Source organism: Malania oleifera, chromosome 1 (genome assembly GCF_029873635.1).
Source record: "Malania oleifera isolate guangnan ecotype guangnan chromosome 1, ASM2987363v1, whole genome shotgun sequence".
In the NCBI taxonomy this organism is placed as follows: Eukaryota; Viridiplantae; Streptophyta; class Magnoliopsida; order Santalales; family Ximeniaceae; genus Malania; species Malania oleifera.
Genome location: NC_080417.1, coordinates 57,946,872 through 57,966,117, shown reverse-complemented (window position 1 = coordinate 57,966,117; position 19,246 = coordinate 57,946,872). Strand labels below are relative to the sequence as shown.

Here is a 19,246-nt window from a genome sequence, read left to right as displayed (position 1 = left end):
GGCTATTCCAAAATTCTCAAAAATTTCTAATGCATATAATCCTCTCCTATTTAAGAAGTTTACCTTTAACTTATTCGATATAGAACCAGGAAAGAAACCATAAAATGCAATTTAAAAAGATGAATCCCTCAGATAATGTACTAAATCATAAATGCTCAAATAGAAATAAACCCCATCCCAATAATGACATTAGTCCAGTTTCCCTTCACGACACATTGAGACAGTTCCCTTTAATTTAGCACCCTTAACCACAAATTTTTTTTTATTTTAAAAAAATGCTGATGGTTCAACTTTGTGAAAACCATGAAAAACCTGTTTATCTCAAAAAGGCAAAGACAATGTACCCCATTATTCTCACTGAAAGTACCAAAACAGACAAGTACAACTATTCTATAGTGTTTGCATCTTTACCCCCACTAGCACACATCCCAAAAAACCATTTCTGTAAACAAGTATCTTCTGGGAAATGCCACAAGCAAACCAACTCTTCCTCTCTTGCTACAACTGAGTGTCACTGCAGCATGTCACTTTTTGTTATAAGCTTAAACAGCAGCATAAAATGTCAATGCAAAACAAGGTCCATATGAAAATATCAAACACATGAAGAAAATTTCAAGCAAGCAACCAATGTCATCCCATGCAAGCCGACTGTACTGACAATACAGAATAAGCAGCCGAATACTGGCAGCAGCAATAATCCACCCAAAAGTACTTATTCAGTGACATAAGGAATTGCCCAATGGGTTAATCTCATCATTTTAATATGGATTGTGTGGGTGCACATACTGACATACAGGGATCACTAAGCAGAGGGAGGAGCGTAACTCATACATAGAGAGTTACAAACACAGACAACCAAAAAGGAGACTTAAAGTTCTGTATACCAGTTCTCCTTGTGCATCTACGTGCAATTAGAGTTACATCAATAATATCTTTGCCAATGGCTGCTTGGAAGTGCTGAAAACCTGATGATCAGTTAAGGTAAGACTTCAAACAGAATGAGAGATGTTGCAACTCTAATAAAGCTCATGCATGACCTAAACTAGAAGAGCCATATACACCCAAGATCTGGTTCGTATAGCAAAGCACAAAAGCAATAAAATAAGGATATTTCCTTGAACAACGGGAAGTAAGTATGGATCCAGCTGCACACAACAGATCATAAAAATTGTTATCAATATGTAAGAAATAAAATAAAGCATCTGTAATCTGACATAAACAAAAGTTTAGCAACAACCCTACCTTGTTATCTATAAGCACTTCCATCATATAATTGTTCCAGAGAAACCTAGGTTCTGCCTGTGGCAAAACATTTCAAATATTATCCATCAAAAGAATTTTACCCCATAAAAAAGTGTGTCAAATGAAATTAGATAAAGAAAAATCTCTGTTTTGTTGAAAACTAATATTACATACATAAATATGCATATACATACATACATATATATATATATATATATATATTATGTACACACATCTATATATGGAAATTACATTGATTGTAGAATGATCTCCATGGAATGACTTCAAAGCACTACTCATACATAAAACAAGGCCTAGAATGAACAGAGCTAAATTTGCTACTGAACCTATCTATTAGAAAATAATTGCTATAAGCAATTATTTAACATAACTAAAATTACCTGTCTCCAAAGAGGAAGCAGCTTTGATTCATCACCCAAGTCATGCAATCTTTGTGCACTACAAACATTGCAACATAATGACCAGAAAAAAATTTCACCAAGTATTTTACAAAAGATTGGAAAAATATGATAAATTAAGGTTGATACTGCTACACTTCTACAAATGTTAGATACTTAAATGACAAAACGAGTCTTAGTTATTTTTTCCTTTTGATTGACTCCCATAGTAGGAATTTGAAATGTCTCAACTGATTCAGAAGTCCAAAATCCAAGTCAGACTCATTCTTTACCAAAGTTTCCACCAAGTTTAAACTTCAAAATTCCAGGTCATAGCACCCCCAGAAACAGAAAAAATATTATTAATATCAGAATAACATCTCACCTCAATGTCAAATTGGTGTCGTATGAGAAATACAGACCAGAAGTCCTCTCTGCAGCATTTAGCAGCACAGAAAACTCAGTCTCCATCTTTTTCTGCCAAATTTAGTGAAAATGGAAAATTTTCAAAGAACAGTCCCCAATGATAAAAAAGAAATAACTGTACTTTAGTGAACCTGTTCTGCAGGCGAATTTTTGAGAGAATGATCACATGGGAAAATCTTTAAGGATGAAAGCTTGAAGATTGGATGGCCCAAATACGAACCAACACATTCACGCTCCATTATAACTAATAAATATGACCCTTAAGACATAGAACAAATGTCATAATATTGCAGAAAATGGGAAACATGCAAGTAAAGTTGGAAATTAAGAATTCAAACACATAAGATATAGTGTTTTGGATGTTATGTAATACTTTCTTGCCTGCTAAGAGTTTGAGTATTCCTATGACACCAAAAATTGTCCAAATCCTGGGAACTCGAACAGAAATGCACTCTGGAGGTTCATCTGGAAACAGAAAAATAAACCTAGATAACCATCGATCAAGTCCATTAAACAAAGATACAACCAAATAAAAAATGAAATTCACAAATATAAAAGAGTGCCAAACAAGTGAGAGTGTGCCAACCAATTAGAATCATTGATCCATCCACCCTACTGATTGCCAAACAAGAACCAGGAGAACCATCAGTAGGCTCAACAATAAACTGATCTGGAAATTCCCAGAGCCGCATCCGCGTATATAGCTTTTTCCCAGAATCTGCCTTCTCCATCATAATTGGGGCACAATTTCTAAGAACTGCAAAAAGTATAGCCCCAGACTCCAAATCAATTAGTCCCTCAAAATTTTGAGGACAATTACCAATGACATTCAAGGTCATATTTTCATAACCATCAACAATTCCACACTACAAACTAAGGCACCCCAAAAACAACTCTAATAATCTGTTGGAAAGTTTCAAAATTTATCTAGTCAACTCTCCTTGATTATAGGAGAAACTTCTATAATTATGCAAATCTACCATGGTCTTAAATTTCCACTAAACTGTCGAAATTTCCGTTGAAATTTTCGATTTTCGTCACCTTCGAAATCGAAATGGCAGTCGATTTCCGTCTTGCATAATTTCCGTCGAAATCTCAACGAATCATCCGAAATTTATCGAAACCTCGAAATTTTAGCGAAATTTGTCAAATTTTATCGAAACCTCAAGAGTGAAGTGAAATTTCTCCCTTAATTTATTTTATTGAAACAAAAGGTTATTACAAGTGCCTTTGAAATTATATGAAAAAATAAACTTATAGTAATATTTTATTTAACCATTCATGTCTAAATTATCAATATTTGTATAATAAATAATATTTAAATGATTTATGAATTTCATTTGCATTAACTGAATATGTTTAATGTACATTATCTTACAAACATGTTTGATACACATACTATTTTACAACTTTTCCACCTCATACAAAACATAAATGTATTTAATTTGTAATATATTAGTCTTAAAACTTATATTTTTATGTTTGTTAACCATTTTTAAAGTTTCACAAAGAATTCCATGTTTTACTATTAGTTTCCGTTATTTTTTCAAATCGAAATCGAAATCAGCATCAAAATTTCCGTACTTTTGGAGTTTCGAAATTTGAGTCGAAATTGAAATTTAAGACCTTGAAATCTACTCTCCTTGATTATAGGAGAAATTTTTGTAATTATGTAAATAATCTTAGGAGATATTCTAGGATATATTCTTAGGAGATTTGTTAGCAATTGTCATTCCTTCCTTTTTTCTATTCTTTCCTTTATTATTCTTTCCTTTTAGATTATCCTTGTAGTCTATAAGACATTCATATTGTACCTTATTTTATAATAATAAGAAATACTATTTCAATTCTTCTCCACTTCTGGATGATATCAAAGCCTAGTTTTCTTTTCCTTTCGGCAGTCATAGCCTCTAAAACCTAGGCCTCACTGCCTTAACTCTGTTTAACCTCCATTATGTCTGAAATTTCCGAAACTTCCACCATGGCCACACCTGAACTTGTGGTCAACACCAAAACTGAAACCAAGGTAGCCCATACCAAACCCCATTCAGTCCAAAACACAAATATTCGTCTCAATGAAGCCAACTTCTTGAGATGGTCTCATTCAGTTCGAATGTATAACCGCAGGAGATGTAAGATTGGGTACCTTACTAATGAAACCAAGGCACCTGACAGAGCAGGCCCATCATATGCTATATGGGATGCTGAAAATTCCATGATTATGGCTTGGCTTGTGAATGCAATGGATGAAGATATTAGTGCTAATTACATGTGCTATCCTACTGCAAAAGAACTTCGGGATAATGTTAGTTAGATGTATTCTGACTTGGAAATTATTCCCAGATTTATGAATTGTAGCAAAAAATTGGCGAGTCCCAACAAGGGGAAGATAGTGTGACTAAGTATTTCAATATCCTTAAGGGACTGTGGCAAGACTTGGATCTATTCAATGATTATGAATGGAAGAGCACTGATGATTGCAACTACAACAAGAAGATGGAGGAAAATGCAAGAATTTTAAAATTCTTGGCTGGACTCAATGATGAGTTTGATGAGGTTAGGGGGAGGATACTTGGTAGATAGCCTCTGCCTCCAATTGGAGAGGTATTTTCTGAAGTGAGATGTGAAGATTGTAGTCGGAATGTTATGCTAAAGAAAAAAGGGGCTGATGGAACAATTGAGAACTTTGGCTTTGGTTGCTACTAATCCTACCGTTTTGGCTATACTACTAATGCCTCTGTACAACGGTCATATCCCAATCAAAAATCTCAAGTATGGTGTGACTATTGTAATAAGCCATGCCATACCCGAGAAACCTGCTGGAAACTACATGGAAAACCAGCAAATTGGAAGAGCAGCAAACCTGGACTCGGAAACAACCAAGTGATTCCTAAAGCAAATGATGCCCAAACCAATGTTCTAAGTTCAGTGCAGATGGATCAACTTCTTCAACTACTAAAATCCAATTTGATATCCGGTACTTCTATTGGTTCCTTGGCCCAAATAGGTAATATGTCGAGTGCCTATTCCAGCATTTTAGCCTTTGCACCATGGATTATTGATTCAGGTGCATCCGACCATATGACTAGTATATCTCAATTGTTTCAATCTTATTATCCATGTCCAGGTAATAAAAAGGTTAGGATTGCAGATGGTAGTCTTTCATCCATTGCAGGAGCAGGTTCAACTAGAGTTTCTGAAAAAATAGAATTAAAATTTATCCTTCATGTTCGTAAACTTACTTGCAATCTTTTGTCTATTAATAGATTATCTCGTGATTCTAACTGTTGTATCATATTCTTTGATTCTCACTGTGAATTTCAGGACCAGAACTCGGGGGCGATGATTGGCAATACTAGGATGATCTATGGCCTTTATTATTTTGATGATAACCTATTCAGCAATAAACAAGCTCAGGGCTTGAGTGGTAGTACTAGTTCAATCCCTCTGCGTGCTCAAATAATGCTTTTGCATCTTAGCTTAGGGCATCCTAGTTTTTATTATTTAAAATATTTGTTGTCTAATCTGTTTAAAAGTTTGAATTGTACTTCTCTTCATTGTGATGTGTGTCATTTATCAAAAAATCATCGAGTTCCTTATATTTCAAAAGGCTACCATGCATCAAAACCTTTTTATTTGATTCATAGTGATGTTTGGGGTCCCTCTAAGGTTACTACCTTATCCAGAAAAAAATGGTTTGTGACTTTTATAGATGATCGTACTCAGTTTTGTTGGGTATATTTGATGAATGGAAAATCTGAAGTTGAAATATTATTCAAGAATTTTTATAGTATGATCGAAAATCAATTTCACACAAAAATAAGCATACTTCGTACGGAAAATGGTATAGAACATTTCAACCAAGTTTTGGGAAATTTTTTGAAAGAAAGAGGGATTCAACATCAATCCACTTGTCGTGACACCCCACAACAAAATCGCATCGCCAAAAGAAAAAATCGTCATTTACTTGAGGTTGCACGGGCTATAGTGTTTTCAATGCATATTCCAAAATATTTGTGGGGGGGGGATTGCTATTCTAACTGCTTGTTACCTTATTAATAGAATGCCTACCCGTGTGCTGCAGTATATCACTCCTTTAGCATGCCTAAAAAAATCCTTTCCTGATAATAGGATAAATTCTAATCTACCTCTAAAAGAATTTGGATGCATTGTTTTTATTCATATTCCAGCTCACCTTAGATCTAAACTTGATCCTAGGGCTGAAAATTGTGTGTTGCTTGGATATGCTCATGATAAAAGAGGGTATAAATGTTTGAATCCAAAAATAAAAATAAAAATTCACATCAGTATGGATGTCATTTTGTTGAAAATCAGTCTTACATTAACCAAACTTATCTTCAGGGGGAGAAAGAGAGTAGTGAAGATTAGTTTTGGCAAACTTCTATACTAATGCTTAATGTTTTCCTTGACATTGACATCCCCCTACAAAAATTCAAGGAACTGAAATTTTGAATAGCAAAAAAAAGGGAAATCCCAATCTACTTGTACAAAGCATAAGGGAGTCACAAACAGAGGGGAGAATTGCTACAAAATAATCCCTCTTCTAAGCTTCGTGTTTATACTAGAGGCAGGTATCATTCTAATACTTAGGATCATCCCTCAATTTCAGAGCAGAATCAATCATCACCTCCAAAAACTAGTCCTTGAAAATCCCAAGTAATCCTTCTGCTACACTTCCAGTTGATCAATCTATTGACCTTGACGTACCTATAGCCATTAGGAAAGGAGTTAGAACCTAAACCACACACCCCATTGCCAAATCTTTATCATACCATAGACTCTCTCATAATCGTAAGGCCTTTACATCCAATATTTCTCACCTATTTTTTCCAAGGACCATTCAAGAAGCTATGGATCATCCGCATTCGAAGTTAGTAGTTCTTGAAGAGATGAATGCACTATCGAACAACAGCACTTGGGAAATTGTTGATTTACCAAAGGAAAAGAAAACTGCAGGTTGCAAGTGGGTGTTTACAATTAAATGCAAGGCTGACGGCAATATAGAGAGGTATAAGGCAAGACTCGTTGCAAAAGGGTTTACACAAACATACAAAATTGACTATCAAGAAACTTTTGCTCCAGTGGCCAAAATAAACTCAATTTGAGTGTTACTCTCCTTAGCTGTACATTCTAGCTGGCCCTTACACCAGTTGGATGTAAAGAGTGCCTTTTTAAATGGAGATCTAAAGGATGAAGTGTTTATGGAATTACCACCAGGTTTTGAAGTTAATCTTAGCTGAGATAAAGTGTGTAAATTGAAAAAATCATTGTATGGGCTCAAGCAATCTCCGAGAGCTTGGTTTGAACGCTTTGGGAAGGCTGTAAAGGGTCATGGTCACAGCCAAGGTCAAGCTGATCACACCATGTTCTATAAGCACTCAAGTGAAGGGAAGGTTGCTATTCTAATTGTCTATGTTGACGATATTATTTTGACAGGTAATGACAGCAAGGAACTTGAGATTGCTAATGAATTTGAGATTAAAGACTTGGGTGACTTTAAGTATTTTCTCAGTACGGAATTTGCAAGGTCAAGAAAAGGTAAATTTGTTTCACAAAGAAAATATGCGCTTGACTTGCTTGGAGAAACAAGTTTACTAGGGTGTAAAGCAGCTAAGACACCAATAGAGTCTAATCTTAAACTACAACCTGCTAAGCCTAAAGAAGTAGCCAATAAAAACCAATACCAAAGATTGGTTGGAAGGCTACTTTATCTATCACATACATGTCCTGACATAGCCTTTGCTGTCAATATGGTAAGCCAATTCATGCAGTCACCAGGGCTTGACCACTTTGATGCAATTTATAGAATCTTGAGATATTTAAAGGGAACTCCAGGAAAAGGTCTATTGTTTGAAGACCATAGACATCTACAAGTTGAGGTATACATTGATGCAAATTGGGCTAAGAGTATAACCAATTGAAGATCAACTTTTAGTTATTGTGCCTTGGTTGGTGGACCTACGAGCGACGCGTTGCACTTGAACCACCTACGTGTAGCAAAAAGTGGGTGAGGGTGGGCTAGGTCGTCGCCCTAAAACGACACGCCGTGTTGGTGCATGTCACGAGCTAAGCTTGTTCAGGGCATTATGCTTGCCTGTGACCGTTTACCTTGTGTGTTTGGGATGGGTTTACATCATATAAATACTAGTGTAGGGTTATTTTCCAGTATTTATTTCATTGTATGCCAAATAAGGCAGTATGACTCCTCGGTCACTTTGATGTTTCTTAGTGCCAAAGTAAGAATAGTCTAGAAAGCTCTTTAGGGGAGGGTGAGTGTTCATCGGTCATTGTAAAACTCACTAGCTTTTGTCAACGTGTTTAGCCTACTTGCCTCCCCCGCTAAGCACACATTGTCAATGGAGGTGTTGTTAATGAATTTCGTAGATTCAATGTTTACTGCTTGCTTGCCATTGCTTTCATGAATGCTTACTATTTCCGCTACCATTTGATTGAATACTAATGAAAGTGTTTCATGGATGAATGTTGGTAAACGATAGGCTGGCTAGTTAAACAAGAGTGTTTTAGCTAGCGCCGCACGGCCCTCCACAAGGGTGTGAAAATAGTAGGACCGTGACACTTGGTATCAAAGCCAAGGCTCAGTTGCTACGAGAATTCAGTTACCTTCGTTGAGGGATTCGGGAAGCTAAAGTAAGTGACCATGGCACCAAACAATGCTGAAAGAATCAGTGCACTGGAAGCACAGGTTGAAGAGACAACCAACAATATGACCAACGAGATGGCCCGACTAAGGGGACTTGTTGATGAAGTAATGGGATCACACCAGCATCAAGCAAGTTTGACAAGTGAAATGTTAGAGGACTTTCACCACACTGTGGAAACTTTGTAGGCTCGAATGGTTGATCTGGATGCAAAGGTGAATCTGATGGTTCTTGCTATGGGGAACTCCAACACTCCGGTAGTTAGCAAGACCAAGGTACTAGAACCCAGGACGTATGGGGGTGTCCGTGATGCTAAGGAGTTAGAGAACTTCTTATTTGATATGAAACAGTATTTTCGCGCTGTGAGGATGGCCTCAGAACAGGTGAAAGAGGATACTGCAACCATGTACTTGGTTGGTGACGCCAAACTGTGATAGCGTGCTAAGTACAATGACATTGAAAATGGAAGCTATGTAATTGATAGTTGGGCAGACTTGAAGAGAGAGCTCAATGCCCAATTCTTTCCTGAGAATGTTGAGTATAATGCAAGGAAAAAGTTGAGAGACCTCAAGCATACTGGGTCGATCAGGGAATACGTGAAACAATTTTTAGCTTTGATGTCGGATATTAGGGATATGCCGGAGAAGGACAAGTAGTTCTATTTTCTAGAGGGGATGAAACCATGGGCTAGAACTAAACTTCATAGACAAAGAGTTCAAGACTTGTCTACTGCACAAGCTGCTGCAGAACGCTTGACTGACTACGCTGGGGAGAATACCACTTCATCCAAAGGGTCTGGCAGAGAGGGAAACAATGGAAAGTCTTTCAAGAAAGGCAAACCCAAGAGTGGGGGAGCCGACTATAAAGCATCAACCTCAAAGGAAGCTTCATCGTCTCAAGGGTTCAACACACCCAATGAAAAGGGTAAACTTGAGTGTTACTTGTGTCGAGGTCCTCATAGAGTTTTTGAGTGTCCTCACAAAGCAACACTTAATGCTTTATAGGCTTCCATTGCAGAACAAGCAGTGGAAGACGATGGGGAAGAAGGTGAGACCTTGAGGATGGGTGCAATGCGTAGGTGAGCGCATTGGAAAAGCAAGCTAAAGGCCCAAATGTTACATGAGCCAGAGGGCCAATGTTTGTGGACTTGAGAATCAATAGGAAGAGTACCTGCACTATGGGGGATACCAGGGCTACCCATAACTTTGTTTCGCAACCGGAAGCTTGAAAACTCAACTTATCCTTAGAGAATGATACATGACGCGTGAAAGCAGTTAATTCTGTAGCCCAGCCTACTCTGAGAGTAGCCAAGCAAGTTACTGTGAAGTATGGGCAGTCGGAAGGTCATGTGAATTTCATAGCGGTGCCGTTGGATGACTTTCCAGTCATTTTAGGAATGGAGTTCCTAAGGGGGATGAAGGTAGTGCTGATGCCTTCGGCTGGTTCCCTGTGTCTGATGGAAGATCACCCGTGCATGGTGCAAGCTGTTGCAATGAAAGGAGACGATGGGAAGTTACTTTCAGCCATGCAACTCAAGAAGGGTTTGAGAAAGGGAGAGCAGACATATCTAGCCACGGTGGTGGTAGATGAAAAAGTAGGCCAAGAGTTGGTGCCTACGATCGTTCAAGCGGTGTTGGATGAATACAAGGAGGTGATGCCGGATAAGTTGCCTCACGAATTACCTCCTCTACGGGGTGTGGAGCATGAGATCGAGCTGTTTCCAAGAGTGAATTCACCTACAAAAGGGCCATATCGGATGGCGCCTCCAAAGTTAGCAGAATTGAGGAAGCAACTTGATGAGTTGTTGGAAGCGGAATATGTTCGCCCCTCCAAAGCACCATTCGAAGCACCGGTGCTCTTTCAAAGAAACATGATGGGAGCCTATGGATGTGTGTAGACTACCGCATGCTCAACAAGGTGACAGTGCGCAACAAGTATCCTATTCCGTTGATTGCTGATTTATTGGATCAGTTGAGTCATTCCAAGTACTTCACTAAACTTGACTTGAGGTCAGGCTACTATCAGGTGAGGATTGTTGATGGGGATGAGTCGAAGACTACTTGTGTGACACGGTATGGAGCATATGAATTCTTGGTGATGCCATTCGGGTTGACAAATGCGCCTACAACATTCTGTACCTTGATGAACCAGGTTTTTCGTGAGTACCTTGACAAGTTTGTCGTGGTGTACCTGGATGATATTGTTGTCTACAGTTCCACTCTAGAGAAACATAAAGAGCATCTACGAAAGGTGTTCGACATGTTGAATGGGAATAGTCTGTATGTGAAGAAAGAGAAGTGCTCTTTCGCTCAGCGGACTATCAAATTCCTTGGTTATGTGATTGAACAAGGTCATATCAGGATGGATATGGAGAAGGTAAGGGCAATTCAAGAATGGAAGATCCCAACGACAGTGAAGGAGTTGCGTTCCTTTCTTGGCCTTGCCAACTACTACAGGAAGTTCGTAGAGGGGTATTCACGGAAAACGACTCCTATGACAGAACCATGGTTCGAAATCGCGGTCGCGGGTAACGTCGCGAAACGGTCGCGGGTGTCGCGGGTCGCGGGAGACGCGGGTGTTACGTAACGGGAAGCGGGCGTAACGGTCGTGAATTTTTTTCACGCATGCACAACCATGCCAAAATTAAAAAATAAGCATGAAATCCATTAATACATGATTTTTAATGAATTTTGAAGGCTTTTTTTCAACCTACAAATGCTTTTTAATAGGCATTATGATTTTTATATTAATTTTAGTGCGCTGTTTACAAAAAAAAACATATTTTTTTTATAGTTTACATTACTTTAATGAGTAAAAAGATGTAGAAATGTAAGAATCAATTAATTAAAGTCATAAAGTTACTAAAAATGAATCAATACTCAATAGACTTAATACTCAATATACACATTACACATACATGAATTTAAAAAGTGATTAATATCAAATATCAATAAATAGTTGAAAATACATGAATACAATATTACAAATTTGTAACATAACACATGTCACCACCAAAAAGAATGACGTGGAGGGTCTTCATAATTTGCATCTGTATCTTGGGATTGGGATGGGAAATTATCTCCCCATCCTTGTGGAAATACATAGTTGAATGAACCTAAGTTTACGTCATTTTGTTGTTGCTCTTGAAAATGTACTGGTGATGAAAATTCTCCTGAATAATGTCTATAAGTTGGGGCAGGGGCTGGCTCTGGGTAGTGTGTAGAAGAAGACTCACTAGATCCTGAGATTCCTGATCCACTGGGATAAAAATGTGAGTCACGAGATGCATAATGTGGATATGCTGGATGAGATCCATATGATTGTGATGATGAACCATCTAAACCAAAGTCGCCAAAACTACGAACCACACCATATGAATCTTCAGTAGAATCGTTAGGGTCACCACGAGCACTCCTTCTCCTGGGTTGTGAAGATTGGTTCCTTGGAGGAATACCCAAGTCATAATTTTCAGGTATGTCATGTAGTCCATAAGGATCAGAAGGATATATATCCCTTCCAAATGATGTCCCTGTATCATATCCATAATTATATTCTACACCGCCGCCTCCACCACCACCACTGCCACCCCCCCCAACCCCAGCTCCAGCACCACTATTACCATCATCATCACTTGGTGGGCTCAAACCAAGATTGTCATCACTTTGTGTACGTTCAGGGCTTGAACTTGAATCATCATGCGCGTTTATTGGTGGTTGATCACCTCCTTCTGTAGTACCACCAACCTCTTCATTTAACCAATTTGAATTGTCCTGACCGTCGAGTAGTGGTGTCTCTCTCTCCTCTAACCATTGACTTAAAGGATCATCTTCTTCGAAAATGTAGTCCAAATTGATAGGATTGAAACCCTCTTCAATTTCTCGTTGGCTTCTTCTCATTGTACGTCTTAACTTTAACCTCATGTTGTAATGTACGAAAACAAGTTTTTGTAGTCTCATGTACTTTAATCTATTTCTTGTTTTCGTATGGATGAGGCTAAAGGTGCTCCAATTACGCTCACAGTTCGAAGCTGATGTGGTCTGGCTAAGAACTCTAATTGCTATTCTTTGGAGTTCAGGAGCACACAAGCCATAATGAATCCACCATTCAGCTGCATTAATAATTAAAAAGAGTTTTATATTAGTATAGCGTATTTCAAAAGTCAAATTTGAACACAAAGAGAGAAAATAGAGTAATTTTCCATTATTTAGCTATATAGTCATATTTACCAGGATTTGTTTGTTTCACTGCCCTTTGAGCCAATGGGGTTCCAAAAGTCTCTTGCCTATCTCGATATAGCAACAACTAAAAAAGGATGATTGTGAAATAAAATTAATTAATTAGATGTATTAATAATTATTCTTAAAAGTATTACAGAATACTAGAACAATTCATTATTCAATTTAATGGAACCAATACTTACTTGATTAATAGCCCGAATTTGAGTATCTATATCGGGTACCAACTTGGTTATCACTTTTTTAACTCCATCCATGACTTCTCTAGCAACTTCAGGAGAGGGTGGGGCACCATAAAGAAATTGTGGGTTCAAAAAATACCCTACAATTAAATTTAGAAACATATTAATCAATAGTTTTCTAATGCAACTATGCATAATTTAAAAGTTAAAATAATAAGAAATTGTATTTGATTTACACTTACCAGCAGCGTGCAAATCTTGGTGCAACTGAAAACTCCACCGGTTGTCAATAATTTTCCAATAATCTTTGTAAAACCGGCAATCTTTTTGAATGGCCAACTTCGCCCTATCAATTGCCTCGTATATGAAGCCCATGGTTGGTTTTTCATCACCATCAACCAATTTAAGAACTTTCACCAAGGGTTCTTGCACTTTAATTATATCAGAGGCCTTTTGCCAAAACTCTTTGCCTAAGATAATTTTCTTCGAATCATATGCTGGGCCTGATTTTGCCATTCCAAATCTTGAGTTTTTCCAAGCATCAGATGTAAACATTTCCCTTAGTGCTTGTTTATGCCTGACAATAGTCTCCAAAGCAATGAAATTTGTGGCAAATCGAGTGATGGCAGGGCGAAGTAACTCTCTATTATTTGTGAATTTCTTCATGAAATTCACTGTCCATGTGTGGTTGTAAATAAATGAGGTTATTGTTCTTGCATCTTCTAAGACCTTCTTCACGTTACTTTTCTTACCAATATCTTCAAGAATAAGGTCTATGCAATGAGCTGCACATGCTGTCCAATAGAGATTGGGCCTCTTCTGCATCAATAATTTTCCTCCTGCCTTCATTGCAGCTTCATTATCAGTCACTACTTGAACAACATTCTCCTCTCCAATTTCTTCAACCACCTCATCCATTAATCTGAAATGAAATTATAGATTCAATAATTACTACTATTTAATTAAAAACATGCAAGTCCATAATACTATTTGCATATACAATTAAAATTAGAAAATTACCTGAAATAATATTCAGCTGTTCTGCTTGGCACATCAGAGGCATCAACTGATTTGTGAAACACGGTGCCTCTATCGCAATAAACTAAAAAGTTTATAATGTGTTTTCTAGTTGGTCCTGACCAACCATCACACATAAGTGTTACACCTCTTTCCTTCCAAATTCCAGCAAAAGAAGCTATATAATTTTTCATTTCTTGATACTCTTGCTCCAAATAAATTTCAGATATCTCATAGGGTGATGGACCCTTCACCCCCTTTCCAACCTCTGCAGCAATATCAAGCATAGGTTGCATAAATGGAGAGTCAGCTACATTCGCTGGAATCCGATTATAAATTAGGAATTTTCCAACCGCTTTTCCTAATTTACTTCTTAAACCTTTCAGTAACTTTGTGTTGAGTTTTGGTTGTTTCGCACTCTTGCTTCTTTCTAAAATAGGATCCATTGCCTTTAGTCTAGCTTCAGGGGCATCAGGATTGATCCATTGTCGTCCACTACCTCCAGCTTCTCGACCACTATAAGATCGAGCTCCTGCTCTATTGAAACCACTGGTAGCACCACTGCCAGAGCCACCTCCCTCTTCATAAATATTACCTCTTCCAGTTGTTCTTGCTCGAAATCTTTGTCTTTCTTCCCATTGTTGTTGTGATCGCATGCTTTCTTGTCGAGCAAATCTCATACTTTCTTCTTCTAAGTCTTCTTCATCGCTCAAATTCTCAAAATCTCCTCTAATTTGGGCTTCTGCTTCTTCTTGCCTTTTTTGTTTATCTCTTTTCTTCTCAGCATACTGTTGTAGATGTTTCATCATTTGTTCTCTTACTTGTGTGGTCACATTTGAGCATCCAGCTACTTGACCCTTTTTATGTGCCAAGTGTTGTTTCAAGCGTGTAATGCCCCCTTTGATTATCTTCCCACTAAAGAAGGGTCATGGGTGGAACTGGACAGAGGAATGCAAGGGAGCCTTTAATGACTTGAAGGATGCCATGATGAAAGATCCGGTACTTGCTCTTCTGGATGTCATGAAACCCTTTGAGATACAGAAAAATGCATCAGACTTCGCCCTTGGAGGAGTCTTGTTACAAGAGGGGCATCCTGCTGCGTATGAAAGTCGTAAGCTTAGTAAAGTAGAGCGGAAGTACACAGCTCAAGAGAAGGAGATGCTAGCGGTGACACATTGTCTCCGTGTGTGGAGGCATTACTTACTTGGGTCAAGGTTTGTGGAGAAAACAGATAACTCAGGTGTTAGCCATTTCCTCACACAGTCAAAGCTGACACCCAAGCAGGGCCGATGGTAGGAATTCTTGGCAGAATTTGATTTTTCCTTTAAGCACAAGGCGGGGCAATTGAACCAAGTCGCGGATGCACTGAGTAGAAAGGCCGAGCTGACGACCTGACAAATGATAGCACATTTGACTTTGAGTATTGTTACCACAATGATGCGGGAGCGCATCAAGGAGAACTTAGCCAAAGATCCAGTTGCGCAGAACTTAATGAAGCTTACCGAAGAAGGGAAGGCATGACAGTTCTGGATGGAAGATGGATTGCTGATGACCCATGGTAACCGGCTCTTTGTGCCACGAGCTGGTGATTAGGAAGACATTGTTGAAGGAATGTCATGATACCATGTGGGTTGGACATCTAGGATGGCAGCACACTTTGGCCTTACTGAAGCAGGGGTACTATTGGCCGCACATGCGTGATGATGTGGTTGATTATACCTAAACTTGTCTCACTTGCCAACAAGACAAGGTGGAGCAGAGGAAAATTGCAGGGCTGTTGGAGCCCCTACCAGTACCGTCCAAACCGTGGGAAAGTGTCTCATTGGACTTCATCACCAACTTGCCCAAAGTGGGAGATGCAGGGTCTATACTTGTTATTATAGACATGTTTTCGAAGTATGGAACATTCATAGCCGCACCAAAGTACTGTTCAGCAGAGGAGACAGCATAGTTGTTTTTCAAGAATATTGTGAAATATTGGGGTGTTCCCCAAGATATTGTTAGTGACCGAGACTCAAGATTCATCAGCAACTTCTGGACAAAACTTTTCAGAATCCTCGGTTCACAACTTGAAATCTCTTTGAGTTATCATCCATAGACAAATGGAGAGATGGAGAGATTCAATGGGCTACTGGAAGAGTACTTGCGCCATTTCGTCAACACCAACCAGAAGAATTGGGTGCAACTACTTGATGTGGCTCAGTTCTGTTTCAATGCCCAAAAGAGCTCAACAACCAACAAGAGCCCTTTTGAGCTTGTTACAGGCCAGCAGCCGTTGTTACCTCACACAGTGGATGAGCCGTACAGAGGAAAGAGTCCCAGGGCGTACATCTTCACCAGAGAATGGAGACAGAATGCTGAGATTGCTCGAGCCTACCTGGAGAAAGCTACTAAGCGTATAAAGAAGTGGGCAAATTAGGGGAGAAGACCACAACACTTCAACGTAGGTGACTTCGTGCTTGTTAAGCTCAATCCAGAACAAGTCAGGTCACTACGAGGACAAGATAGGAGACTACTTCGCAAATATGAAGGACCAGTCCCCATCTTGGTCAAAGTCGGGAAGGTCTCCTACAAAATTGAACCTCTAACTTGGATGAAAGTGCATCTTGTGTTTAATATTAGCTGCCTCAAGCCATACAACGCTGACACTGACGATCCGAGCAGAAGTTAGTCAACCAGAGCAGAAGTGAGTACAATTCAACCTGACAAACGTGAAGTTGAAGATATCCTTGCAGACAGAGAGTTCATATCCTCAAGGAAGAAGCGACAAGAGTTCTTAGTGAAGTGAAAAGGCCTTGGTGATGAAGAAATTAGCAGGGTTTCTACAGAAGATATGCAATCGTTTGTGGACAAAGTTGAAGTGTACCGAGCGTCAAAGTCTACGAGGACGTCAACCGCATAAGTGGGGGAGAATGTTACGAGCTAAGCTTGTTTAGGGCATTATGCTTGTCTGTGACCGCTTACCTCATGTGTTTGGAATGGGTTTGCATCATGTAAATACTAGTGTAGGGTTATTTTCCAGTATTTATTTCATTGTATGCCAAATAAGGCAGTATGACTCCTCGATCACTTTGATGTTTCCTAGTGTCAGAGTGAGAATAGCCTAGAAAGCTCTTTAGGGGAGGGTGAGTGTTCATCAGTCATTGTAAAACTCACTAGCTTCTGTCAACGCGTTTAGCCTACTTGCCTCCCTCGCTAAGCACACATTGTCAACGGAGGTTGTGTTAATGAATTTCGTAGATTCAATGTTTATTGCTTGCTTGCCACTGCTTTCATGAATGCTTATTGTTTCCGCTGCCATTTGATTGAATGCTAATGAAAGTATTTCGTGGATGAATGTTGGTAAACGATAGGCTAGCTAGTTAAACAAGAGTGCTTTAGCTAGCGCCGCACGACCCTTCACAAGGGTGTGAAAATAGTCGGACCGTGACAACCGGGTACGGTGTCAAATATGTGAGGGTTCCTGCATCATTATGGACGTGAGCAGGTAAAGACGTTAGTTCAAGAAACTATGATTAGATTAGCAACTTGGAATATAGGGACACTTACGGGTAAAAACATGGAAATTGTGGACACAATGATCAGAAGAAGAATTAATATAATTTGCCTTCAAGAAACTAAGTGGGTGGGGGAGAAAGATAGAAAAATTGATAAATCAGGATTTAAACTTTGGTACACTGGAAAAGAAAAACATAAGAATGGAGTAGGCATTATTATAGACAAAAACTTAAAAGATAGCATTGTGGATGTAACTAAAGTAGGGGATAGAATTATAAAAATCAAAATGGTATTAGGACAAAAGATAATAAATATCATTAGTGCTTATGCTCCTTAAGTCGGCTTAGCAAAAAATCTTAAGCGACAATTTTGGGAAGATATGGACAGCATTATACAAAGCATACCAAGGAATGAGAAAATATTTATAGAAGGAGATCTGAATGGACACATTGGAAGAGATAATAAAAATTATGAGAGGATACAAGAGGATATGGATATGGAGACAAAAATGAGTTTGGGGATGTGATCTTAGACTTCACTATGTCATATGATTTTAGTATAATGAATACTTGCTTTAAGAAGAGAGAAGAACACGTAATGACCTTTAAAAGTGGACAAAATAGAAGTTAAATAGATTTTTTTTTTGAACTAAGGGGGTAGATCGTTTATCATGCAAGGATTGTAAAGTTATTAAAAATGAAAGTCTAACCACACAACATAGAGTCTTAGTGTTAGATATATGTATTAAAAAATGGAAGAAAAATAATAAAATAAACTAGTGTAAGAGAACTAGATGGTGAATGAGAAAATATAATAAAATTTAAAGATAAAATGATCAAAGATGGGGATTGGACTATAGAGGATGGGATAGATACAAATACTCTTTGGAATAGATTAGCTAGCTCTATTAAAAAATAGCAAAAGAGACTTTAGGTGAATCAAGTGGAAGATTCTCGAATAGCAAAAAGAGTTTGTGGTGGGATAAAGATGTACAAAAAATCATAAAGACAAAAGAATTTTGTATAAAACATGGCAAAAATGTAAAAACAGAGATAACTTTGAAAAATATAAGGAGGCAAGAAAAGATGCAAAAAAGACCGTTAGTGAAGCTAAATATAGATCATTTAATAGATTGTATGATAGATTAGGCACAAAAGAAGGGGAAAGAGATATATTTAAACTTGCTAAGGCTAGAGAATGGAAGAGCAAGGACTTAGGAAATGTAAAATGTATTAAAAATGAGGATGCTTTTGTCTTGGTTAAAGACGAAGGCATTAGAGAAAGATGATGAAGTTACTTTAGTAAGTTGTTTAACGAAAACCAAATAGAAGGCTTAAACTTGAATTGTCAAATGAGGAAAAGACTAAAAATATAAGATTTATTCGCAAAATTAGAGTTAACAAAGTTAAGTTTGCACTAAAAAATATAAAAATGGGAAAGCTATGGGTCCAGATAACATCCCAATTGAAGTTTGGAAATGCTTAGGTGATAACGGAATTATATGGTTAACTAATTTATTTAATACAATTGTAAAAACTAAGAAAATGCCAAATGAATGGAGGAAAAAC

At 38.1% G+C, this 19,246-nt stretch overlaps 2 protein-coding genes across 2 annotated transcripts in view; both read right to left on the bottom strand.

Moving 5' to 3' along the window:
- The window catches only part of LOC131156281 (phosphoinositide phosphatase SAC6-like), a 90,814-nt gene that overhangs the window by 49,971 nt on the left and 21,597 nt on the right, over positions 1–19,246 (bottom strand). Inside the window, exons 2-9 of the mRNA XM_058109829.1 lie at positions 2,653–2,823; positions 2,448–2,531; positions 2,198–2,325; positions 2,026–2,117; positions 1,644–1,701; positions 1,243–1,299; positions 1,112–1,145; positions 885–965 (exon numbers count right to left, since the gene is read on the bottom strand). Coding sequence (XP_057965812.1) covers positions 885–965; positions 1,112–1,145; positions 1,243–1,299; positions 1,644–1,701; positions 2,026–2,117; positions 2,198–2,325; positions 2,448–2,531; positions 2,653–2,823 — 705 coding nt within the window. The remainder of the gene's footprint in view (positions 1–884; positions 966–1,111; positions 1,146–1,242; positions 1,300–1,643; positions 1,702–2,025; positions 2,118–2,197; positions 2,326–2,447; positions 2,532–2,652; positions 2,824–19,246) is intronic.
- LOC131156272 (uncharacterized) lies at positions 11,661–15,086 on the bottom strand. The gene is made up of 5 exons (XM_058109818.1): positions 14,184–15,086; positions 13,406–14,085; positions 13,167–13,303; positions 12,973–13,048; positions 11,661–12,854 (listed from the first exon to the last, which is right to left on the bottom strand). Exons 1-5 carry the CDS (start codon positions 14,987–14,989, stop codon positions 11,752–11,754), a joined length of 2,802 nt encoding a protein of 933 aa, XP_057965801.1. The 5' UTR covers positions 14,990–15,086; the 3' UTR covers positions 11,661–11,751.

Coding starts and splice junctions, on each gene's coding strand:
- LOC131156272 (XM_058109818.1), bottom strand. CDS start 14,989: ATGATGAAACATCTACAACAGTATGCTGAGAAGAAAAGAGATAAACAA. Junction 14,086..14,183: donor ACAGCTGAATATTATTTCAG/GTAATTTTCTAA, acceptor ATTTCATTTCAG/ATTAATGGATGAGGTGGTTG. Junction 12,855..12,972: donor AGTGAAACAAACAAATCCTG/GTAAATATGACT, acceptor TTATTAATGCAG/CTGAATGGTGGATTCATTAT.